This window comes from Populus nigra, chromosome 14 (assembly GCF_951802175.1).
Source record: "Populus nigra chromosome 14, ddPopNigr1.1, whole genome shotgun sequence".
NCBI classification, from domain to species: domain Eukaryota; kingdom Viridiplantae; phylum Streptophyta; class Magnoliopsida; order Malpighiales; family Salicaceae; genus Populus; species Populus nigra.
Genome location: NC_084865.1, coordinates 1,391,469 through 1,416,441, shown reverse-complemented (window position 1 = coordinate 1,416,441; position 24,973 = coordinate 1,391,469). Strand labels below are relative to the sequence as shown.

General features: G+C 34.8%; 6 protein-coding genes across 9 annotated transcripts; 4 read left to right on the top strand and 2 right to left on the bottom strand.

The window, feature by feature from the left end:
- Positions 1 to 173: 173 nt before the first annotated feature.
- Positions 174 to 3,225, top strand: LOC133673560 (putative RING-H2 finger protein ATL21A). Its single transcript, XM_062094432.1, has 2 exons — positions 174 to 1,100; positions 2,231 to 3,225. Exons 1-2 carry the CDS (start codon positions 446 to 448, stop codon positions 2,305 to 2,307), a joined length of 732 nt encoding a protein of 243 aa, XP_061950416.1. The 5' UTR covers positions 174 to 445; the 3' UTR covers positions 2,308 to 3,225.
- On the bottom strand, positions 1,495 to 2,764 carry LOC133673561 (uncharacterized). 2 transcript variants are annotated; one of them, XM_062094433.1, is made up of 3 exons: positions 2,362 to 2,764; positions 1,871 to 1,919; positions 1,495 to 1,776 (listed from the first exon to the last, which is right to left on the bottom strand). In XM_062094433.1, the coding sequence occupies exons 1-3, from the start codon at positions 2,762 to 2,764 to the stop codon at positions 1,743 to 1,745; spliced, it is 486 nt and encodes a 161-aa protein (XP_061950417.1). In that variant the 3' UTR covers positions 1,495 to 1,742. The 2 variants fall into 2 exon arrangements, with proteins under 2 accessions (XP_061950417.1, XP_061950418.1); XM_062094434.1 differs by having other exon boundaries at positions 1,871 to 1,900.
- A 2,204-nt stretch (positions 3,226 to 5,429) lies between the features above and the next one.
- LOC133673557 (rust resistance kinase Lr10-like) lies at positions 5,430 to 7,957 on the top strand. 2 transcript variants are annotated; one of them, XM_062094427.1, is made up of 3 exons: positions 5,438 to 6,280; positions 6,456 to 6,482; positions 6,570 to 7,957. In XM_062094427.1, the coding sequence occupies exons 1-3, from the start codon at positions 5,626 to 5,628 to the stop codon at positions 7,682 to 7,684; spliced, it is 1,797 nt and encodes a 598-aa protein (XP_061950411.1). In that variant the 5' UTR covers positions 5,438 to 5,625; the 3' UTR covers positions 7,685 to 7,957. The 2 variants fall into 2 exon arrangements, with proteins under 2 accessions (XP_061950412.1, XP_061950411.1); XM_062094428.1 differs by lacking the exon at positions 6,456 to 6,482 and having other exon boundaries at positions 5,430 to 6,280.
- Positions 7,958 to 14,064: 6,107 nt separating this feature from the next.
- Positions 14,065 to 17,050, bottom strand: LOC133673556 (rust resistance kinase Lr10-like). 2 transcript variants are annotated; one of them, XM_062094425.1, is made up of 4 exons: positions 16,174 to 17,050; positions 15,706 to 15,735; positions 15,599 to 15,628; positions 14,065 to 15,406 (listed from the first exon to the last, which is right to left on the bottom strand). In XM_062094425.1, exons 1-4 carry the CDS (start codon positions 16,994 to 16,996, stop codon positions 14,292 to 14,294), a joined length of 1,998 nt encoding a protein of 665 aa, XP_061950409.1. In that variant the 5' UTR covers positions 16,997 to 17,050; the 3' UTR covers positions 14,065 to 14,291. The 2 variants fall into 2 exon arrangements, with proteins under 2 accessions (XP_061950409.1, XP_061950410.1); XM_062094426.1 differs by lacking the exon at positions 15,706 to 15,735.
- A 489-nt stretch (positions 17,051 to 17,539) lies between these two features.
- LOC133673558 (rust resistance kinase Lr10-like) lies at positions 17,540 to 20,158 on the top strand. Its single transcript, XM_062094429.1, has 3 exons — positions 17,540 to 18,512; positions 18,688 to 18,714; positions 18,802 to 20,158. Exons 1-3 carry the CDS (start codon positions 17,858 to 17,860, stop codon positions 19,914 to 19,916), a joined length of 1,797 nt encoding a protein of 598 aa, XP_061950413.1. The 5' UTR covers positions 17,540 to 17,857; the 3' UTR covers positions 19,917 to 20,158.
- A 363-nt stretch (positions 20,159 to 20,521) lies between these two features.
- LOC133673559 (uncharacterized) lies at positions 20,522 to 23,787 on the top strand. Its single transcript, XM_062094430.1, has 3 exons — positions 20,522 to 21,238; positions 22,821 to 23,154; positions 23,353 to 23,787. Exons 1-2 carry the CDS (start codon positions 20,628 to 20,630, stop codon positions 23,038 to 23,040), a joined length of 831 nt encoding a protein of 276 aa, XP_061950414.1. The 5' UTR covers positions 20,522 to 20,627; the 3' UTR covers positions 23,041 to 23,154; positions 23,353 to 23,787.
- Positions 23,788 to 24,973: the final 1,186 nt, after the last annotated feature.

The window sequence follows — 24,973 nt, the reverse complement described above, 5'->3', positions numbered from 1 at the left end:
GTTATAAAAAAAGAAACATAGAAGAAGTTAAAAACTAAAGGACAATTTTTTAATGTGAGAGTTCCATCAGCGTATTAAAATTACCAAGTCATCCTTTGAGATGTCAAAGTCACAATAATGAAGCAAAGATTACTTTGATATGAACCACAAATCCATCAACTCTCAACACCACAAGCGTCAACATAATCCTTGGAGCACCTTCTTGGCAATAATTTGTGAAAAAAGCCAAAGATCAACCCAGGTGGAAAGAAAGTGAGGGTGCAATAATCCTTACTGACGTGGAACTACTACTACAATGAACGCAAGAGAGGTCACTTCTGAGTGCTTAATCTAGGCAAGTAAAACGAGGGTATCAGAGTTACCCTTGCTGCTCCCATCTGAATTTACTATTGTTTCTGCAATATCTAGACACTGTTAAGTCGAAACTCTATCACCATAGGAGGCAATGATGAGAGGTTCAACAAAAAAGGCTATATGCTTGTTCTATTTCATGTTCATTGCAGAACTTGGAGTTAGTCTAAATTCCACAGGATCTTGTGGGAACCACGGCCTCGACATCCGATTTCCATTATGGATCAAGGACAGGCAGCCAGGACAGAGTGGCTATCCTGGTTTTGATCTGTCTTGTAATGAGTTGGGCGAAATAGTGCTGGAGCTGCCAGGTGCAGTGAAACTCTACATAGATAAGATTGACTACAAAAATCAAGTTATTTATGCAACAGATCCCCAAGGTTGCCTTCGAAGCCAACACTCAAACTTCTATTCGTCCGGGTTTCACATACAGTTTAAGATGTCCAAGGACAATTCTACCATCTTCAATTGCTCTTTAAATAATGCAACATCTCCGCTTAGGATCGCTTGTCTCAGCACTCACCAATATGACGTTCTTGCCGTTGATTCGGAACAATCTATTGATGACAATGAGTTATTATTATCTTGTACCAAGATGTACGACCTACCTGTTCAACGTGATATCCGCCTGTCTTGGTCCAATCCCAATTGTGTAGATTGTGAAGAAACTGGAAAACAATGTAGATTGAGGGTAAATCGCAGCTCTGAGCTTGAAACTGAATGCTATGGCTTGCCCAGACCAAAAAAAGGTATTTTTAGATTCAAGTCTTCTTTTTCACTGTTCTGTGTTTATGGCTCCTTGATTTTCTAGGATTTTTTGCTTTATTAAGTTCTTGTTTCTACAAATTCATGACATTATAGTGACTTCAGAAACTTCCTGAAAATGAGAACCTAACAAGTAACAAGGTCATCTTCGCCCAACTTTTCCTTGAAACCTCTGGTCATCTTCTTAATCTTCGAATAAGAATACCTCACGACTGGCATAAGATTATTATGAGTCTGTAGGAATTCCTTAACTGTGTCATATGCTAATAGATGTCTTCGTCGTCATTTATAGATCAAGAATGCAATCACAAATGGACTTCCAAAGATAAATTTTAGCCCCTGAAATAGTGTTGTGTGTGAAATTTGAGGGGGGAAATCGAAGACGGAAATCATTATTATTTCTTACTGATTATAAGTTAAATACACAACATGGGTTAGGTTTGGTGTTAGGGTTTGTAGAAAAGCATACCCTTAACCAAAAGATATGTCTCAGACATTAGGCAACCCCCCAAGCCCAAGAACTTGGCATAAGAAGACATTTAGGAATTATCATTTTGTATCTGCTAATAAAATATGATCCAATATCTTATCTTAAAGAAAATATAAATAATCAATAAGGGAAGTTCTTACCAATGAACATGGATACAGACAGCAGGACGGCTGCAGAGAAGGTAAACAAATTAGAGATATTATAGTAAGAATTAGTTGGAATTACGGAATCAAGCATGATGAAGTGGGGAAATAGAATCCTCACCTACGGTTGTCCAGAACCAAGAAAGTCCATCTGGACCAAGAAAGTCCATCTGGACCAAGAGATGAGTTACAAAGATTAGATTTGTGATTTGAGAAAATATATAACGGAGGTTATTACAAGATGAAAGAAATTGAGAAGAAACAAATTAAATGACTTGGCAAAATTATCCTGGTTTTCCTTTTGAATTCAAATCTTGAGGTTAATATCGAGAAGATTTTATTAAATTTTTCTGAATGTATTAAAGAAGCGAAACTTAGTTTTGTTTGACTAAGTTTTCTGAAAATTGGTATAAAAATATCATTTATCGTCGAATAAAAGAAAACCAAGAATTATTATGACAAATGATATGACCATCTGCAGCCTATGATAGCTTGATTGAACTGACCGTACGATACTCAGCACTACAACATGCTTCAGAAATGGGGAAATCATGCTAAGAGAAGTTGAAGATAGAAAAACGAACAGTTTGTTACTCAATATATATTGCCCACCTATGCAGTGTTTACGGTTCGAATCATCGATGTAGCATGCACAGCTTCCACACCTGCTATTGTGCCATGAAAGCTCAAACCCATATGCCAGCTGACTGTGAATTTCCTTAAAGGACATGTTCTTGTAATCCTTGGCTGGCAAAAACGTCATCCTCTCTAAGCTGCACAGTTCCATCACATCCGAGGCCTTCATGCCACCAATATTCACATATGAATGCGTTGAGAGGGAAGCATTGGAAGATTCCGCTCCATTAAGGCAAGTACCAGTGTCTACGTACAGAGGAGAATTCACTGGATTTGCACAGTTTATAAAAATAATCTTCTGCGATAATGAGAGACGCTTGAAATCGGCATCCCATTTCGGCCCTGTCCTTTTGTATTGAAACGATGTATATGGATTCATGGAACTATCCAGGTTTCCATATGTTAAAGAAAAGCTAGGAAGAGAAGAGCAATCATTTAATTTAACACCAGCATCAACCACTCGGATTGTCAAGTTGTTGTTGTTGATTGCCTGGACGTAGTGTTTTCGTGAGTCTAAAAACAAAACTGTGGAGGTATTTTTTCTCGCAATGGAGGGTATAGGAAAGGTTTCCACAGTTTAATGGATCACTGTTTAGCCTAAAGGGGTACCTAATAGTATGGTTGCCACATGAAGAAGGGGCACAGAGATTGGTATCAGTATCAAAGCAGTTACTGTTTTGGAAGACTAGCAGCAGGAGGAGTAAGGCTATGTAGCCAGCAAAGAGGAGCCTAGCCATGGGTGGGGAAAGAGTGTGTATTCCATAAACAATCCATCAAGTCTTTAAAGACAACAGTTAGAGCAGTTATATTAAATAATATAAATCTTACCTTCTTAATTTATTTTATAAAAATTAAACTAATATGAATCTGTATAAATTTTAAACCCAAAAAATATTTAATTAAATATATATATTAAAAAAATAATATAAATCATATTTAAATATTTTCCCATACCCAAAAGCTAGTTTTTTAAAATGAAAGTTTCATCATCATATTAAAATTACCATGTTATCCTTTGAAATGTCAAAGTCACCATAATAAAGCAAATACTACTTTGATAAAAACCACAAATCCATCAACTCTCAACACCACAAGCGTCAACATATAGAAAATATGATAACCTTCTTAGCAATAATTCGAATCTTATCATCTTTATTTATTTGATAAAAAGTAAGCATAAGATAGTGTGAGTTTATACAAGTTTTAAGCCCAAAAAACTTTCAATTGAACAAATATATTAAAAAATAATATAAATCATATCTAGATACTTCACCACACCTGAAAGCCAGTTTTTTAATGTGAGAGTTTCATCAGCGTATTAAACTTACCAAGTCATCCTTTGAAATGTCAAAGATTACTTTGATATAAACCACAAATCCATCAACTCTCAACACCACAAGCGTCAACATATAGACAATATGATAACCTTCTTAGCAATAATTTGAATCTCATCATCCTTATTTATTTGATAAAAATTAAGCATAAGGAAGTGCGATTCTATACAAGTTTTAAGCCCAAAAGACTTTCAATTGAATAAATATATTAAAAAATAATATAAATCATATCTAAATACTTCACCACACCTGAAAGCCAGTTTTTTAATGTGAGAGTTTCATCAGCGTATTAAACTTACCAAGTCATCCTTTGAAATGTCAAAGATTACTTTGATATAAACCACAAATCCATCAACTCTCAACACCACAAGCGACAACATATACAATATGATAACATTCTTAGCAATAATTCGAATCTCATCATCCTTATTTATTTGATAAAAATTAATCATAAAGTAGTGCGAGTCTGTACAAGTTTTAAGCACAAAAGACTTTTAATTGAACATATATATTAAAAAAACTAATATAAATCATATCTAAATACTCCATCACACCTGAAAGCTAGTTTTTCAATGCGAGAGTTTCATCAGCATATTAAACTTACCAAGTCATCCTTTGAAATGTCAAAGATTACTTTGATATAAACCACAAATCCATCAACTCTCAACACCACAAGCGTCAACATATAGACAATATGATAACCTTCTTAGCAATAATTTGAATCTCATCATCCTTATTTATTTGATAAAAATTAAGCATAAGAAAGTGCGAGTCTATACAAGTTTTAAGCACAAAAGGTTTTTAATTGAACATATGTATTAAAAAATAATATAAATCATATCTAAATATCTCACCACATCTGAAAAGCTAGTTTTTCAATGCGAGAGTTTCATCAGCATATTAAACTTACCAAGTCATCCTTTGAAATGTCAAAGATTACTTTTATATAAACCACAAATCCATCAACTCTCAACACCACAAGCGTCAACATATAGACAATATGATAACCTTCTTAGCATTAATTTGAATGTCATCATTCTTATTTATTTGATAAAAATTAAGCATAAGATAGTGCGAGTTTGTACAAGTTTTAAGCACAAAAGACTTTTAATTGAATATATATATATATATATATATATATATATTAAAAAATAATATAAATCATATCTAGATATCTCACCACACCTAAAAGCTAGTTTTTCAATGTGAGAGTTTCATCAGCGTATTAAACTTCACAAGTCATCCTTTGAAATGTCAAAGATTACTTTGATATGAACCACAAATCCATCAACTCTCGGCACCACAAGCGTCAACATATAGACAATATGATAACCTTCTTAGCATTAATTTGAATGTCATCATTCTTATTTATTTGATAAAAATTAAGCATAAGGTAGTGCGAGTTTGTATAAGTTTTAAGCACAAAAGACTTTTAATTGAATATATATATATATATATATATATATATATTAAAAAATAATATAAATCATATTTAGATATCTCACCACACTCAAAAGCTAGTTTTTCAATGCGAGAGTTTCATCAACGTATTAAACTTCACAAGTCATCCTTTGAAATGTCAAAGATTACTTTGATATGAACCACAAATCCATCAACTCTCAACACCACAAGCGTCAACATAATCCTTGGAGCACCTTCTTGGCAATAATTTGTGAAAAAAAGCCAAAGATCAACCCAGGTGGAAAGAAAGTGAGGGTGCAATAATCCTTACTGACGTGGAACTACTACTACAATGAACGCAAGAGAGGTCAATTCTGAGTGCTTAATCTAGGCAAGTAAAACGAGGGTATCAGAGTTACCCTTGCTGCTCCCATCTGAATTTACTATTGTTTCTGCAATATCTAGACACTGTTAGGTCGAAACTCTATCACAATAGGAGGCAGTGATGAGAGGTTCAACAAAAAAGGCAATATGCTTGTTCTATTTCATGTTCATTGCAGAACTTGGAGTAAGTCTAAATTGCACAGGACCTTGTGGGAACCATGGCCTCGACATCCGATTTCCATTCTTGATCAAGGATAGGCAGCCAGAACAGTGTGGCTATCCTGGTTTTGATCTGTCTTGTAATGAGTTGGGCGAAATAGTGCTGGAGCTGCCAGGTGCAGTGAAACTCTACATAGATAAGATTGACTACAAAAATCAAGTTATTTATGCAACAGATCCCCAAGGTTGCCTTCGAAGCCAACACTCAAACTTCTATTCGTCCGGGTTTCACATACAGTTTAAGATGTCCAAGGACAATTCTACCATCTTCAATTGCTCTTTAAATAATGCAACATCTCCGCTTAGGATCGCTTGTCTCAGCACTCACCAATATGACGTTCTTGCCGTTGATTCGGAACAATCTATTGATGACAATGAGTTATTATTATCTTGTACCAAGATGTACGACCTACCTGTTCAACGTGATATCCGCCTGTCTTGGTCCAATCCCAATTGTGTAGATTGTGAAGAAGAAACTGGAAAACAATGTAGATTGAGGGTAAATCGCAGCTCTGAGCTTGAAACTGAATGCTATGGCTTGCCCAGACCAAAAAAAGGTATTTTTAGATTCAAGTCTTCTTTTTCACTGTTCTGTGTTTATGGCTCCTTGATTTTCTAGGATTTTTTGCTTTATTAAGTTCTTGTTTCTACAAATTCATGACATTATAGTGACTTCAGAAACTTCCTGAAAATGCGAACCTAACAAGTAACAAGGGTTCTTATCTTCTGCAGGTGCACGGAAAAAGAATCTGACTGTAGGTTAGTTGTTCTCAAATTTACTCCAACTCTTAGCTTCCAAAAAAGAAGATCAGTTACTTTACTCAAAAGGCTTATTTATATATGCAGGTGTAACCACAGGATCCATCCTTTTCGGGGTTTTGGTCATTGCAGTCTACCAAATCTATAGCTTCAGAAAATCAGAAGAAGAATATCAGGCCAAGGTTGAAAGGTTTTTGGATGATTACAGAGCTATGAACCCCACAAGATACTCCCATGCTGATCTCAAAAAGATGACAAATCAATTCAGGGATGAATTGGGGCAAGGAGCTTATGGAACTGTGTTCAAAGGAAAGCTATCCAGTGAGATTCCGGTGGCTGTTAAGGTTCTAAACAATTCATCAGAAAAAGGAGAGGAATTCGTGAATGAAATGGGAACAATGGCTAGGATTCACCATGTCAATGTAGTCCGCTTGATTGGCTTCTGTGCTGATGGATTTAGACGAGCTCTGGTTTACGAGTACTTGCCAAACGATTCGCTGCAGAAGTTCATATCTTCCGCAAACGCCACGAATGTTTTCCTTGGCTGGGAAAGGCTGCATCATATTGCCCTTGGAGTAGCCAAAGGGATTGAATATCTTCACCAGGGTTGTGACCAAACAATCCTCCACTTTGATATCAAACCACATAATATCCTGCTGGACAATGACTTCAATCCCAAGATTGCAGATTTCGGTCTGGCTAAGCTGTGTTCCAAGTATAAAAGTGCTATTTCCATGACAACAGCTAGGGGAACCGTCGGCTACATAGCACCTGAAGTGTTCTCAAGAAACTTTGGGAATGTCTCCTACAAGTCAGACGTGTACAGTTTCGGAATGATGGTGTTAGAAATGGTTGGTGGAAGGAAAAATGTTGATGATACAGCAGAAAATGGTGATCAAGTATACTTCCCAGAATGGATTTATAATCTTTTAGAAGAAGGAGAAGACCTGCGGTTCCAAATCGAGGAAGAAGGGGATGCTAAAATTGCGAAGAAGCTAGCCATTGTGGGACTGTGGTGCATCCAGTGGAACCCAGTGGACCGTCCTTCCATGAAAATTGTTGTCCAGATGCTGGAAGGTGAAGGAGACAGGTTAAGTACACCTCCTAATCCTCGTAGCTCCACAGCTCCGAAGAGAAAGACTGCAAGTATAGCAGGGCGACGTGTACATCAAGAATTGGCAGCCATCTCAGAAACAGAGTAATCATGCATTTTGAGGTCGTCATTGCATTCAAGGATGTGATCTATGAGCTGCTTGCGGTGGATTCCGAGTAATTCGTGGCTTTTTTAAGGGCTCTTATAGAACAACATTAGTATTTTGAGATAGTCTCTCAAACTCTACACTTGGTCTATGATTACAAAGTCTGAGGATTGAGCATGCTCAAACCTTTGACCACAAAAAAAAAAAAAAAATCACCAATAATTAAGTAGTGGATACAGTGAAAGTTGTTAGTAATTTTATTTAATTTTGGAGGCATTTATTATGTGTATCCCTTAGTTAATAACTAGTTGTCAATAAGTTGTGCGAGACATCATTATTTTTAGCTTGGTTTGGTGGTCAACTTAATACCCAACCAGCTTGTTTATTATAGATGAATGATTATAAAAATAAAAAAAAGTCTTCAAGTGAATCCGTGATTTATTAAAACTCAATTTAATTTTTTTTAAATACAAAATAATATTAAAATTTATAATTAATTTAAATTAATCTGTTTAAATTTATAATTTAAATCTAGATAATGAGTCAAGGATTACATTGCATTTCATTGGAAAAACAACTTATAATTATGCTGAAACCTCAAATATTTTTCCCTAACCTAGTATCTAATTCTCCATTTCTTTCCAAAAACAAATTATTAATTAGGTCCTTCATGTTTCAGATATTCCTCATTTGGATTCTTCTCTTCATGTCCATTGCTATTACTTTTTATATTTTATGCAACAAAACCACTACTTTCTAGTTAATAAGTTGTAGCTAAATTGTTATTAGTGTTCTCTCTCCCTTCAAGAGGAGTTCGAATTCTCTTTCGTAACCAAAAAAAAATTATAGCAAATAATAACGAATTTGGATAGAAATTATTGAATCATGATATATTTGAAATATTAGGGACTCAATTGTTAAAATTGTACATTTTGTGACTAAATAAGCATTTAGTAATACTTTAGGGGTTAATTTGAGGTTTCCCTAGAATTAAACAGCATCTGGCTTTTCAGGGGACTTGAATAACTTGTCGTCTTCTTCAATGTAAACCGTCGTCCATTTTGTAAACTACATGTCGTCTGAGATTGCGAATTCTCTTTTCAGATATTCTGTGACTAATCAGTCAGTGAAAAAACAACAAAACAAGTCCCACTCTCTCTCTCTCTAAACTTTCTCTCTCTAGCAAGCCATGACTGCAGCCACCAAGAACCACCACCCCTCCTCCTCTAAACCACCCAAGAACCACCACTCGACCCCCAAAGCAACCACCCCACAAAGTAACACCACTCAAAAGTCAAAACTCTAACCCCACCACTAACCCTAACCCCGCAGCTAATCCATCACCACTATCTCCCTCCCTCAAAGACCAGGTTCTGTCACCTAGCTTTAAAGGTTAATTTGAGTTTCCTCTGTAATTAAACAACGAACTTTAATAACTTGTTTTTTTCAATGCAAACAGTCATCCTGTGTGTTATTTGAGACTACCGATTCTCTATTTAGATATTATTAGATTATTTTTTTTCACATAAATAAAATGTTCAAACGATTCAACGTTGCCAATCTTTTTTATAATAGATAAAAGTTTAATTAGACATGTTTGGGAATGTAGTTGCGGTTGCTTTTCAAAGTGTTTTTCTTGCTGAAATGCATTAAAATAATATTTTTTTTTATTTTTTTAAAATTATTTTTTAATCAGAATTAAAACTATCCAAAATATAAAAAACAAATTAACAAAAAAAAATTAAATTTTTAAAGAAACCACGATTCCCAAACATTCTATAAATCTATAACTTATTAGACCATGATAATCATGAATTACAAGGAAAATTTGGAAATCGATCCAAATCAAAGGTTAAATTACTGACAATACCTGCTGTGATCTATATTTTGAGCCTTTGACATGGAAAGCCAAGTTCTGAGACATACGTTTTGGTTAAGAGTATGCTTTTCTACAAATCATGATGGTCTATATTTTACATGATTTTTCAACTAGGCGAAAAAATTCTAACACCAAACCTAACCCATGTTGTGTGTTTGTCTTATAATCAATAAGAAATAATCATGATTTCGGTCTTTGATTTCCCCCCTCAAATTTCACACGCAGCACTACTTCAGGGGCCAAAATTTATCTTTGGGAGTCCGTTTATGATTGCATTCTTGATCTATAAATGGCGACGAAGACATCTATCAGCATATGAGTTCATCACTGCTTTCCAAATCAAAGGCTCAGAACAGAGTAATCATATATTTTGAGCTCATCATTGCTTTGAAGGCTGTGATCTATGAGCTGCTGACAACAGTGGATTCTGAGTAATTCGCGGCTTATTACACAAAGAAAAGATTGGCATGCATTTGATGAAACTGTATTTGCTTGCAAGATTAGTTTTTAAATTGTATTTCTTAAAGTTTATGATCATGCTATTTTAGGACTCTTAGTGCGCGTTTTTGTGCGGGGGTGTGGTCGTTATATTTTAAAAAAAATTTAATTTTTTTTAATTTTTTTTATTGTTTTTATATTAATTTGATGTATTAATGTTAAAAATAAATTTTTAAAATAAAAAAATATTATTTTAATTCATTTACCATAAAAAAAAATTAGAAAAATAATTCTTAACGTACTTCAAAACAGGCCTTTAAGGTACTTGAAAATATGTGTTTGAGAGTGTGGTAGCGGTTGTTTTTCAAAATACATTTCATTTTAAAACACATTAAAATAATATTTTTTTATTTTTTAAAAATTATTTTTGATATTTCCACATCAAAATGATTTGAAAATATCAAAAACAGATTAATTTAAATAAAAATATTTAAAAATTTAAAAAATTTTAAAAATACTTTCCAATCACAGTGCCAAACACTGCCTTAAAGTTTCATGTATTTCCCAATTGGCTTCTTCCTTCATATCCATTACTATTAATTTTTCGGTTGATGGGCGTATTTTATGCTACAAAACTAATCCTTTCTCGTCAATTAGCTAAAACTCAACTAGCATAAGTGCCCTTCCTCTTGTTCTTGAGTTCAACCCTCTCCTTGTAAGGTAAAAAAAAAAATTTAAAAGAAAAATTGTAGCAAATACTAACAAACTTGGAGATAGAAAGGATTCAATCACGATATAATTGAAATGATATGGACTCAATTGTTAACCTTTCATATTTTATGGCAAGTTAAGAATTGTTAAAATCTCATTCCAAAATCAAGTTATTGATTGGGTCCTTGATGTTTCGGATATTTCCCAATCGGCTTCTTCTTTTCATGTCCATTACTTTAATATTTTTTCCTTTGACAAAAAGATATATTCAAATGTTAGGGACCCAATTGTAAGGCTAAACTTCTATATTTTGTGACAAATTAAGAATTTAGTAATACTTTAGAGGTTAATTTGAGTTTCCTCTTTAAATAAACAACACCTGGCTTTTCAACGAACTTTAATAACTTTTCACGTGTTATTTGAGACTGTCGATTCTCTTTTTAGACATTATTAGATTAATTTTTTTTAACATAAAAAAATGTTCAAACGCTGCAACGTTGCCAATCTTTTTTTTAATAGAAAAAAATAAAACATATAGAATATAGAAATTGATTCAAAATAATTCAATTAACTTTACTAATTTAAAGAACAACCGGTAACAAAATAGTTTCACTTCAAAAAAAATTTAAAACGATACCCTTTTTAAAAAGTATTGAGACGAGAACATATTGGATCGATTCATGTCAATTTAAGTTAATTTATTAATTTCACAACTTGGATTATAAGATCAAGGTAACTTCATATGAAGCAAATCAAAACAAATTATAAATTTAGTTTTCAATCAATCTAATATTAAAAAATAAAATTAAAAAACACTTAAATCAACCTCAATTAACTTGACAAATCTTTACACAAGTTATCATCTTGATAAACTAGTAAATGACAAGGAAAATTTAGGAAATTTGTCCGTATCAAAGGTTAAATTACTGACAATACCTGTTCTCACTTCCTTTCTGAATGAATGGCCACCATTTAGCAAAACATTTCCACATAACACATTAATTTCATAGATTCCACTCTTTTCAGGAGTGTAAATCACATTAAAAGCACTGGACAGAACTTTTGAGTTTCCTGTAGACTGAATCAAAATAGAAGAGTTGAACCCTATCAAATTTAGGCGTGTTTTTTTTGTTTTTTGAAAACAACAAAAAGAGCTCTGTTCTCATTACTATAATTTTTACCAGGTACCTTGGTAAAGCACGACACAAGGTAGCCCTCTCGAACATGAGTTCTCCCTTTCAAAACCAAAAGAGCTCTGTTCTCATTACTATAATTTTTAGTGGATGACAAGGTGTTCCTAAAAGTCTCACCGACTAAAAGAATATTTAGATTTGATAAAAAAGGAAAGTTAAGTCTCAAGTTTATAAGGCCCTTTGAGATCTTGGAAAAAGTAGGGGCAGTGGCATATCGGCTTGTTTTGCCTCCTAATCTATCCTCCATATATCTAGTGTTTCATGTTTTGATGTTAAACGAGTATTTGTCTAATTCATCTCATGTGCTGAAAGTTTAACTGATTGAGCTAAGGGAAGAAATGTCATATGAAGTTTAACCAATGGAATGATGGAACAACAAGTTAGAAAACTTTGGTAGAAAGAAATCACATCGGTTAAGGTTGTGTGGAGGGACACTCACGTGAAGAAGCAATGTGAAAGCTTGAGGAGGAAATGCTCAACAAGTATCCATAGTTGTTTGAACTTGATGGTAAGACTTGGGTTCTTAAAGTTTAAATTTGAGAACGAATTTTGTTTAACAAGGAAAGTGTTGTGAACCCCAAATTTTTGTCCCAAATCCAAGCTCAAGTCAGCCCAAATCCAACCTAAGTTAACCTAGGTATATAAGAAAAAGTTGCAAGAGAATTGTTTTTCTCTCTTCTAATTCTTGTGGTCGTTGTGACTCTTCCCTCATCAAACCAGGAATTTCAGTTTTTGATCTTGAATTTTTAGGTTCAAGAAATGTAGAAGTAGCAAGTGGTTCCCCCTCATGTTACTTTCAATTATGGTTTATATGGATTTGAAGTTTATGTTTTTAATATTGATTCATGATTATTAAGGGTTTAAGGTTAAGTGATTGATTTTGAGTATGTTGTTAGAAATAAGAATTTGTGAGTTGATTTGTTTAAATTGATTTTTATGGGTTAAGAAATTTATTTTTCAACTTTTCTAGAAAATCTGGACAGAATGGTCTTGAGGTTGAAAATGATAAAATTTTATTTTGGTCCTTGATTTATTAAAATTACAGTTTAGTCCCTTAACTTTGGAAAAAGTATAATTTGACCCCTAAATGTATTTTGAGATTTTGGTCAGTGTTATTATGAGGTTATTAAGGATGATGAATCTCAGTTTGATAATTGATTTGGAATATTTTCATTTTGGTCCCTCAATTTTAGGAATTTACATTTTAGTCCCTGGATTTTATAAAAATTACAATTCGACCCCTGGTTCGTTCTGGACAGAATTGAGAATGGTTTATGGGTGAAATTTCAGTATGTTTATGTATTTAAAATTTGATCCTCCAATTTTAGTAAAATTACATTTTGGTCTCTGTTTTTGAAAATTGTTGATTTAGTCCCTAAACTTAGGAGACTAAACCTGGTTTTATTTTATGCATTGAAATCTTTTATTTGTATTGTTTTGGGTTGTTTTTTAGTATATTTTGAATATTTATTGTAGGTTCTCCTAACGATCCTCAATACGATTTCTGGATCTTTCATCTAATATTCCTTGTAGTTCTATATTTTTCGAGTGATTGAGATAAATCTTTAATATGCATATAATATAAATAAATATGTATGTTGATTATATGATGAGTACAACTAGTTAATCACTTGAATATTTATATATGTTGCTTTATTTTCTAAGTACTAATTTATTCTTGAATTTGCATTCACATTCTATTGAATTAAATTATATTTAATATGTGTACATAGTATTCTGTATAACTAGTTGGTGAGAGAGCTATCAGCTTGTGGCGACTTATCCTCCCACAATGGTCACCTTCGAGTGTTATCTGATATCGGACATGTACTTCATGATAATATGCTTAGTATGTATATGTATATCATTTGATTTCATTAATTTTGAATAATATAATATTTCTAAAGATTATGAAATGCTGCGTATTTTTTTTAAAATAACTTGTTCTTTTGATATGTCCGTTCTGAGACTTAGCGTAAGTGGAGTGTTTTTTTGACACCACTCCCGCATTACCGGTTATGGACCCAGGATTCGAGTCATGATGCAAATGTCCATAATCAAATTCTTGAGAGATCAGACATTTTATATAAAACTTGGATTAAAGCATACCTTTTTTGAAATCATAGTAAAACGAATCAAGAAGAATATCCATCAAATGCAGATTTGATGTAAAAATTTCATCTGATAAGAACACGGATCAGTTCAAACCTAACAAGCCAACTAGGACTCTCTTAGCTAGTTACACAACCAAGAAATAAGGTGGATGATTACAGTTTATCATAATGGTATTAACCATCAAAGAACTAGTATCATTCATGGGACAAGCCTTCCTCCGCACATGAGCAGCAGAGTATTTCATACAAGATCACTTAATTATATGCATTTTCAATCAAGCTGATTGATTCCGAAAATAATCAGACATGGAAGATGACTCTCCAAAAGTGTTAATTGGCTTCTCATCTAGATATAGAACAGGTTTTGGAGGCAGTTGCAGGCTTTCCATGTCTCCTTCAAGCATCTCCACAACTTCATTCATTGCAGGGCGATTTAGAGGATTCATTTGTATACACCATAACCCTGCAATAATCATCTTCTTGACTATCTTTTCTTCCTCTTCCGTGCCACCATCTCCAATATCTATAGCCTTCTCATGAGAGACTTGGTCACGAACCCAATCTGGCCAGTAAATTTGGCTTGAATTCTCTGTCAATACGTTCTGATTCTTCCTTCTGCCTGCCATTTCCAACAGCAACATTCCAAAGCTATAAACATCAGCTTTATATGAGATGCGCCCGATGTTCTTGTAGAACAGTTCTGGCGCCATGTAACCTATCGTCCCCCCCACTTTAGTGAGAGATTTCTCGGTCTCATTTGCTGGGCACAACCTAGCAAGCCCAAAGTCAGAAACTTTTGGAGCGAAGTTTTCATCGAGAAGAATGTTGTGAGGCTTGATGTCAAAATGTAGGATCTGCATCTCACAACCTCGATGTAGATATTCGATGCCATGAGCCACTCCAACGGAAATCTCATGCAGTTTTTCCCAGCTTAAAGAGACAGATCTTTCTTGAGAAAAAATGAAATTATTGAGAGATCCATTGGGCATGAAATCATATACAAGAGAGCGCTTTGATCCCTCAGCACAAAAACCAACTAGTTGCACTACATTGGTGTGCCGAATCCTTCCAATGGTAGCGACTTCATTGATGAAATCTTGTCCATGAGCCTTGGATTTGCTCAGCAATTTTATCGCTGCAGAATGTCCACTGCGAAGCTTTCCTTTATACACGCAACCAAAACCTCCTTCTCCCAACTTTTCCTTGAAACCTCCGGTCATCTTCTTAATCTCTGAATAAGAATACCTTACGACTGGCATAAGATTGTTATGAGTCTGCAGGAATTCCTCAACTGTGTCATATGCTGATAGATGTCTTCGTCGCCATTTATAGATTAAGAATGCAATCACAAACGGACTCCCAAAGATAAATTTAGGCCCCTGAAGTAGTGCTATGTGTGAAATTTGAGAGGGGAAATCGAAGACGGAAATCATGATTATTTCTTATTGATTATAAGATAAACACACAACATGGGTTAGATTTGGCATAAGAAGACATTTAGGAATTATCATTTTGTATCTGCTAATAAAATATGATCCAACATCATAACTTCAAAAAAAAAATCAATAAGGGGAGTTCTTACCAATGAAAATGGTTACAGTCTGCAGCACGCCTGCAGAGAAGGTAAACAAATTTAGAGATATTATAGTAAGAATTAAGCATGAAGAAGTGGGGAGATAGAATCCTCACCTACGGTTAATTCCAACCAAGAAAGTCCATCTGGACCAAGAGATCAGTTGCAAAGATTAGATTTGTGATTTGAGAAAATATATAATGGAGGTTATTACAAGATGAAAGAAATTGAGAAGAAACAAATGAATGACTTAGCAAAATTATCCTGGTTTTACGTTTTGAATTCAAATCTTGAGGTTAATATCGAGAAGATTTTATTAAATTTTTCTGAATGTATTAAAGAAGCGAAACTTAGTTTTGTTTGACTAAGTTTTCTGAAAATTGGTATAAAAATATCATTTATCGTCGAATAAAAGAAAACCACGAATTATTATGACAAATGATATGACCATCTGCAGCCTATGATAGCTTGATTGAACTGACCGTACGATGCTCAGCACTACAATATGCTTCAGAAATGGGGAAATCATGCAAAGAGAAGTTGAAGATAGAAAAACGAACAGTTTGTTACTCAATTTTGCCCACCTGCGCAGCCTGTCTGGTTCGAATCATAGATGTAGCATCCATATGCACAGCTTCCACACATGCTATTGTGCCATGAAAGCTCAAACCCATATGCCAGCTGACTGTGAAGTTCCTTAAAGGATGTATTCTTGTAATCCTTGGCTGGCAACAACGTCATCCTCTCTAAGCTGCACAGTTCCATCAGATCCGAAGCCTTCATCCCACCAACATTCACATAAGAACGCATCAAGAGTGAAACATTGGAAGATTTTTCTCCATTAAGGCAAGTACCAGTGTCTACGTACAGAGGAGAATCCACTGGATTTGTGCAGTTTATGAAAATCATCATCTGCGATAACGGGAGAGGCTTGTATTTGGGAAACGAGTCCCACCCTGTCTTTTTGTATTGAAACCATGTATATGGATAATCATCATCTGCGATATAATCTAAGCCTGTAAATATTAAAGTAAAAAGAGTATATGCCCTTCTGGATTTACCTAGGCTATCAAATGCTAAAGAAAAATCAGGAAGCGAAGAGCAATCATTTTTTTTAACACCAGGATCAACCACTCGGATTGTCAAGTTGTTGTAGTTGATTGCCTGCACGTAGTATTTTCGTGAGTCTAAATACAAAACTGTGGAGATATTTTTCTCGCAGTGGAGGGTATAGAGAGGATTTCCACAGTTTAATGGATCACTACTGTTTATGCTAAAGGGGTAGCTAATAGTATGATAGCCACATGAAGAAGGGGCACAGAGATTGGTATCCTTGCAGTTGCTGGTTTGGAAGACTAGCAGGAGGAGGAGTAAGGCTATGTAGCCAGCAAAGAGGAGCCTAGCCATGGGTGGAGAAAGAGGGTGTAGTCCATAAACAATCCATCAAGTCTTTAAAGACAACAGTTAGAGCAGTAACGTTAAAATAATATAAATTATGTTTTAAAATTTAATTTAATAATTTAAATTTTTAAATTAAGTTTATATTTTGATATAATATTAAAGTCTTGATATTTAATGAGTGATGAATTCTAATTTTATTATTTTTATTTATTTAATAAAAATTAAGCATGAAATATTATGGATTTATACAAGTTTTAAATCTAAAATATTTTACTTGAATAAATATATTAAAAAATAATATAAATTATATATTAAATTTTTTTTTAATGAAATTGGTTTTTATACAAGAGATAGAGAAATATAAAAGAAGTTAAAACCTTTGAAAATTCTTTCCAGTTTTTTCAATGTGAGAGTTTCATCCGCGTATTAAAATGCCAAGTCATCCTTTAAAATATCAAAGTCACAGTAATGGCGCAAAGATTACTTCGATATAAACCACAAATCCATCAACTCTCAACACCACAAGCGTCAACATATAGAGCACCTTCTTGGCAATAATTTGTGAAAAAAGCCAAAGATCAACACAAGTGTTCCAGGTAAGTCCAAGCTCTGCTTCCCTCCTCTTTACCTTCGTAACTAGAAAGAAAGTGAGGGTGCAATAATCCTTGCTGACACGGAACTACTACTACATTGAACGCAAGAGAGGTCAATTCTGAGTGCTTAATCTAGGCAAGTAAAAAGAAGGTATCAGAGTTACCCTTGAGCACTTTTAGTTGATCAAGCTGTCATAAAAAGAAGGTATCAGAGTTACCCTTGCTGCTCCCATCTGAGTTTACTATTGTTTCTGCAATATCACCATAGGAGGCAATGATGAAAGGTTCAACAAAAAAGGCTATATGCTTGTTCCATTTCATGTTCATTGCAGAACTTGGAGTAAGTCTAAATTGCACAGGATCTTGTGGGAACCCTGGCATCGACATCCGATTTCCATTCAAGATCAAGGACAGGCAGCCAGAACAGTGTGGCTATCATGGTTTTGATCTGTCTTGTAATGAGATGGGCGACATAGTGCTTGAGCTGCCAGGTGCAGTGAAACTCAACATAGATAAGATTGACTACAAAAATCAAGCTATTTATGCAAGTGATCCCGAAGGTTGCCTTCTAAGCCAACACTCAAACTTCAATTCGTCTGTGTTTCACAAACAGTTTAAGATGTCCAAGGTCAATTTTACCATCTTCAATTGCTCTTTAAATAATGCAATATCTCGGCCTAGGATCGCTTGTCTCAGCACTCACCAATATGACGTTCTTGCCGTTGATTCGGAACAATCTATTGATGACAATGAGTTATTATTATCTTGTACCAAGATGTACGACCTACCTGTTCAACGTGATATCCGCCTGTCTTGGTCCAATCCCAAATGTGGATATTGTGAAGAAACAGGAAAACAATGTAGATTGAGGGTAAATAGCAGCTCTGAGCTTGAAACTGAATGCTATGGCTTGCCCAGACCAAAAAAAGGTATTTTTAGATTCAAGTCTTCTTTTTCACTGTTCTGTGTTTATGGCACCTAGATTTTCTAGGATTTTTTGCTTTATTAAGTTCTTGTTTCTACAAATTCATGACATTATAGTGACTTCAGAAACATCCTGAAAATGAGAACCTAACAAGTAACAATGGTTCTTATCTTCTGCAGGTGCACGGAAAAGGAATCTGACTATAGGTTAGTTGTTCTCAAATTTACTCCAACTCTTTGCTTCCAAAAAAGAAGATCAGTTACTTGACTCAAAATGCTTATTTATATATGCAGGTGTAACCACAGGATCCATCCTTTTGGGGGTTTTGGTGATTGCAGTCTACCAAATATATAGCTTCAGAAAATCAGAAGAAGAATATCAGGCCAAGGTTGAAAGGTTTTTGGATGATTACAGAGCTATGAACCCCACAAGATACTCCCATGCTGATCTCAAAAAGATGACAAATCAATTCAGGGATGAATTGGGGCAAGGAGCTTATGGAACTGTGTTCAAAGGAAAGCTATCCAGTGAGATTCCGGTAGCTGTTAAGGTTCTAAACAATTCATCAGAAAAAGGAGAGGAATTCGTCAACGAAATGGGAACAATGGCTAGGATTCACCATGTCAATGTAGTCCGCTTGATTGGCTTCTGTGCTGATGGATTTAGACGAGCTCTAGTTTACGAGTACTTGCCAAACGATTCGCTGCAGAAGTTCATATCTTCAGCAAACGCCAAGAATGTTTTCCTTGGCTGGGAAAGGCTGCATCATATTGCCCTTGGAGTGGCCAAAGGGATTGAATATCTTCACCAGGGTTGTGACCAAACAATCCTCCACTTTGATATCAAACCACATAATATCCTGCTGGACAATGACTTCAATCCCAAGATTGCAGATTTCGGTCTGGCTAAGCTGTGTTCCAAGTATAAAAGTGCTATTTCCATGACAACAGCTAGGGGAACCGTCGGCTACATAGCACCTGAAGTGTTCTCAAGAAACTTCGGGAATGTCTCCTACAAGTCAGATGTGTATAGTTTCGGAATGGTGGTGTTAGAAATGGTTGGTGGAAGGAAAAATGTTGATGATACAGCAGAAAATGGTGACCAAGTATACTTCCCAGAATGGATTTATAATCTCTTAGAAGAAGGAGAAGACCTGCGGTTCCACATCGAGGAAGAAGGGGATGCTGAAATTGCGAAGAAGCTAGCCATTGTGGGACTGTGGTGCATCCAGTGGAACCCAGTGGACCGTCCTTCCATGAAAATTGTTGTCCAGATGCTGGAAGGTGAAGGAGACAGGTTAAGTACACCTCCTAATCCTCTTAGCTCCACAGCTCCAAAGAGAAAGACTGCAAGTATAGCAGGGCGACGTCTACATCAAGAATTGGCAGCCATCTCAGAAACAGAGTAATCATGTATTTTGAGGTCGTCATTGCATTCAAGGATGTGATCTATGAGCTGCTTGCAGTGGATTCCGAGTAATTCGTGGCTTTTTAAGGGCTCTTAAGCTCTTATAGAACAACATTAGTATTTTGAGATAGTCTCTCAAATTCTACACTTTGTAAACAATTGTCTATGATTGCAAAATCTGAGGATTGAGCTTGCTCAAACCTTTGACTACAAAAAATAAAATCACCAATAATTAAGGAGTCAGTGAAAGTTGTTAGTAATTTTATTTAATTTTGGAGGCATTTATTATGTGTATCTGTTCGTTAATCACTAGATGTCAATAAGCTGTCTTGTGAGAGATCATTAATTTTAGCTTGGTATGAAAAAAAAAATTATATCAAATAATAACGAAATTGGATAGAAATTATTGAATCAAGATATATTTGGAATATTAGGGACTCAATTGTTAAACGTTTACATTTTGTGACAAAATAGGCATTTAGTAATACTTCAGGGGTTAATTTGAGGTTTCCCTAGAATTAACCAGCACCTGGCTTTTCAGGGGACTTGAATAACTTGTCGTCTTCTTCAACGCAAACCGTCGTCCATATTGCAAACTACATGTCGTCTGAGATTGCGAATTCTCTTTTCAGACATTCCGTGACTAACCAGTCAGTGAAAAACAACAAAACAAATCCCACTCTCTCTCTGAACTTTCTCTCTCTAGCAAGCCATGACTGCAGCCACCAAAAACCACCACCCCTCCTCCTCTAAACCACCCAAGAATCACCACTCGACCCCCAAAGCAACCACCTCACAAACTAACACCACTCAAAACTCTAACCCCGCTACTAACCCTAACCCCGCAGCTAATCCATCACCATTATCTCCCTCCCTCAAAGACCAGGTGTTGTCACGCGCCACCCACATAACGCGCCAAGAACTACTCAAAAGAAGATCCCACAAGCTGAAACAGCTCTCAAAATGCTTCAAAGATTATTACTGGGCATTAATGGAAGAACTCAAAGTTCTGTACAGAGAGTACTATTGGAAGTATGGTGTTAGCCCATTCAAAGAAGACCACCAAAACACCCTTCAAAAAGTAGAGCAGCATAAGCAGGGTGGTGGGTTTGGTGTTTTAGAGAGAGAGAATGGGGAGGGGGAGGCTAATATTGAAGTTATTGGTGAAAATAATAATAATGTTAGTGATTTGAAGAGCAATCATAGGTGTTTGTTTGTTGGGTGTAAGCTAAAGGCTATGGCTTTGACAAGTTTTTGTCATCTTCATATACTTTCTGATGCAAAGCAGAAGCTTTACAAGCCTTGTGGTTATGTTATCAAAAGGTTTGATGTTGCTTTACTTTTGTCTTTGATTTCTGGTTCATAAAGCTTATTTCTTTTATAGGTTTTTTTTTTGGAGGGGGGGGGGGGGGGGGGGGTTCGATTGTTTGGTTGCTGTAAGATTGTGTTGGTGGTGTTAAACTCTCTTTTTAGCTAGGTTTTGGTATGTTTTTTATGCTTGAATGGTTGGCGTTGCCAGTTTTATTTAATAGTTGCATGTTTGTGCAAGATTAGTTTTCCCAGGGCCAGTTGAGGAAGTTTGGGATAGGTAAATTGAATGAGCTTGATTAAGATTGTGTAGGAATTGGTTTATATATGCATAGTGTTAGGGATCTGGAAAGAAGTCTGATGAATCATGAAGGATTTGTAAATTCGATGACAATTAATTACCTGAGAATTTCTTGTCACCGTGATATTTCAGGGTTCAAAATGAAACAATGTTGTTTTGATGTTAAGCTGGGAGTTTAATCCATAATTATGAAAAGGTTTTGTGAATTGGACCTGGGAATGTTGATATATGCAGAAATGAAATGAAGTATTTGCTCGCCTTGTAGCTTCTAGCGACGATTATGGAACAATTTGAAGTACTAGAAACTTGTGTTTTTTCATACTAGATTTTTATCTCCTCTTGCGCTAGTTCTGGTAATGAGACCTCGCTTAAAAGATTAGAACTTTGTTTCATGTATCCATTATGCAACATCCAACAAGGTGAAAATGGTCTTCAGATGCATATCATGGTGTATAACAATACAGAGCAATACTGTAGACAATAAGCTAAACGAAAGAAGAAAATGAGGAGAGAAATGTTTGAGAGAATTCTCACTATTCTTGAACAAATTGTGAGACAACATTTGATGGTCTAACTAGTTGCTCGATTTTATTTGATAGTCATGCATGGTTACGAAGAACTCTAATGGTGTTGTAGAAGTAATTCGGATTATTGCATGGGTAACATGTTTATACTTTCACCAAGAAATCATGTTACTTGGATATTATACCAAATGATTTGACTGAAATGTTAGTGTGCATTGTGTCTTAGGTTAAATTGTTGTAGCTTTTGCCCATCCTTTTTGAAGTTCATTTTCTTGTTCTTTGTGATTACTGTTGTGCGTGATATCTAATCAATATAGAGCTGTCTTGCCATAAGGTCCATTGGGCATTGACATCGTAGCTGCAGCTTGTGATAGATTGATGGCATTAGTTAACATCCAAAATGAAAACAAACATTCATTGATGGATATATGCATGAACCCTGAACAACTTTTAAGTTCTTGCTGAAGTGCTGAAAGACTGAAATTTTAAAACTAAACTTCATATCCAAGTTCTAGGTTGCTTGCTTTTAAACCTTTTTTTCTTGCTTTACAACTAAGATAGCTAGCATTTCTGCCGCCAGTTTGCTTCCCATGATACCAAATCAAAACTATTTTGATTGGGCAGTTGGTTGGATTTGGTTGTCGAATCTGAGTGAAATATTTTATTGGCTCCTGTATCGTATGATGAATTTTAAAATAGTGCATTCTGATTGATTCTAATCCGTTGATTTTCCACTTATCATAAGATTCTTTTGGTTGGCTATGTACTCAAGTGCTCAGGCAGGACCAATAACATGTGGAAAGCCAATACTGAGATCAACTGCTCCTGCACTCTGCACTGTCCACTTCCAAAAGGCTCAGAAACATGTGACTCAGGCTCTGAGGAAAGCAGGCCTTAATGTCTCCTCATCAAGTAAGCTTGCTCCTAAGTTCCACGTCATCGTGACAGAATATGTGCGTCAAATTCAAGCCAAACGGAAGGCTGCAAAATGAGGAAATCAGCATAAAGTCATGGATAACGAAGTGACTGCTAGCTGATCTGTTTGTCCATTGCAGAGATGACTTGTGAAGCATGAGTGACAGTGTACATTGTTAGAATAACCCATGGTAAGTTTCTTGATTAGAAGAAGGGAGAGGTGATCATAGTTTGGATCATAGTATTCTAAAAGTGTCAAGCACACAATTTGTTGTGCTTTATTTTATTTTTTATCTTTTTAGAGACAGAATTATTTGCATTTAATTTCTGAATTGACAGTGCATCGTAAGAAATAAAATGCACCACTTACCATTAATTGTTGTTTACAGATATGCTTTTTCCGGATGTTTATCTTCCGGCGGCAGCACTAGGTGTTGGACGTTCCAGTTACTCTGGTAAACACAAATGTGTACTGATGCTAGACGATTGTAACAACTCTGATGCGCTGAACCTTTATTTTATTTATAAAAGCTTGTATAGCCATTCAACTTGAATTGGTGGATGATGGGACTGTATGTGCCTGTATATGATCATGAACCTGTGCTCCTTTTGTTTTTCTTCAACGATGAAGATTGTATGGCAGAATTGGGCATTTTAAGGTCAGCCAGTGGGCTGAATGCTTCTTCTTTTATAGTGTGATTGTAAAACATTGGTCTGTGTCTGTAAAGCATGACCATGCATTTTAAATTCAGCTGCTGAAACTAGTCTAAATAATGCAAGGAAGACCACTGTTGGGCTTTGGAGAGTTTCCGGTGGGACCCAAATGAGCAGTGACCTCTCCTCTCTCCTCTCTCTTTCTATCTTCTCATCTTTGATCTCTTGCTATACTTGGTATGTTTTTTAAAAATTTTATTTGATTGATGATTTAAATTTTGTGATTTACAGGCCTTTTAGGTTAAAATTAATTAATAATTTGTAGGAACTTGGAATTTTAGAATGTTAATTAATTGGTGTAAGAGGAAGTTAAAGACAGAAATATAAACATAAAAAAAACACATGTATTTTAATAAGCGATAAGAATTGTAAATATAAACCTCAAGTTTATATGTTTTATTTTATCTAATAATTCTTTAGGAGGTTTATAAAGCTTTAAATAGATTAAAAATCATGTTTTAATTTAAAAAAATAAAAATTTAAAATTATAAAGAAAAGAAGTATGAATCCAAAAATAATAATGAAAGTCATAAAAATTATTAAAATCGGGGCTCGGGAGTGAGATTTTAAAAATCTAAAGATTTGATGGTTGCGATTTCGTAGCTACTCTAAAAAAACATACTTTAAAAACTCTTGTAAAAGTTTGAGTATAATTCAATGATTGAATCAAAAATTATGGTCATTTTGAGTTGTTATTTTAGTTTAATACAATCAGATCTTCTCTTGAACTTAAACTTGTTTTATTAGTTCATAAATATTAGATCATTCATATAATTTATCTGAAGCAGATCCTCATCTAATTATAGTAAATTCACACCTGACTATCCAGAATTTACTGTTAACATATGCTCAAGTATATCATTAATGATTTGGGTTTTTTTTAGCTGCTATTGATGCTGATTTTTTCTTCAATTTAATATTTGAAGGTGATGAAATGCGTTCATAAGGTGGCTTCACCACAACCTGGGGTCAACTGCATCTTGGGTCTTCAAGTTTGTAACCTGCAGTGGACATCTTTTTTTTTTTTTTTTTCTTGGGTTCAATTCAGTTGATTGAATTTTCTTTTGTTTGGACACTTGTATTAGTTTGGCACTTGTGGTGGTTCAATCTTTTCATTAGTTTGTAATTTGCTTTGGATTTGTTTTTTCTTGGGTTTGAATTAGTAGACTTGCTGAAAGTTAGAAGTTGATAAATTCTTTTTTTTAATTATATGTTTGATGAAAATAAAAAAACGAGGACATAAAAAATTTGTTTTTAAAATAGTTTTGTAGTTGAATTTACATATTTTAAAACAGA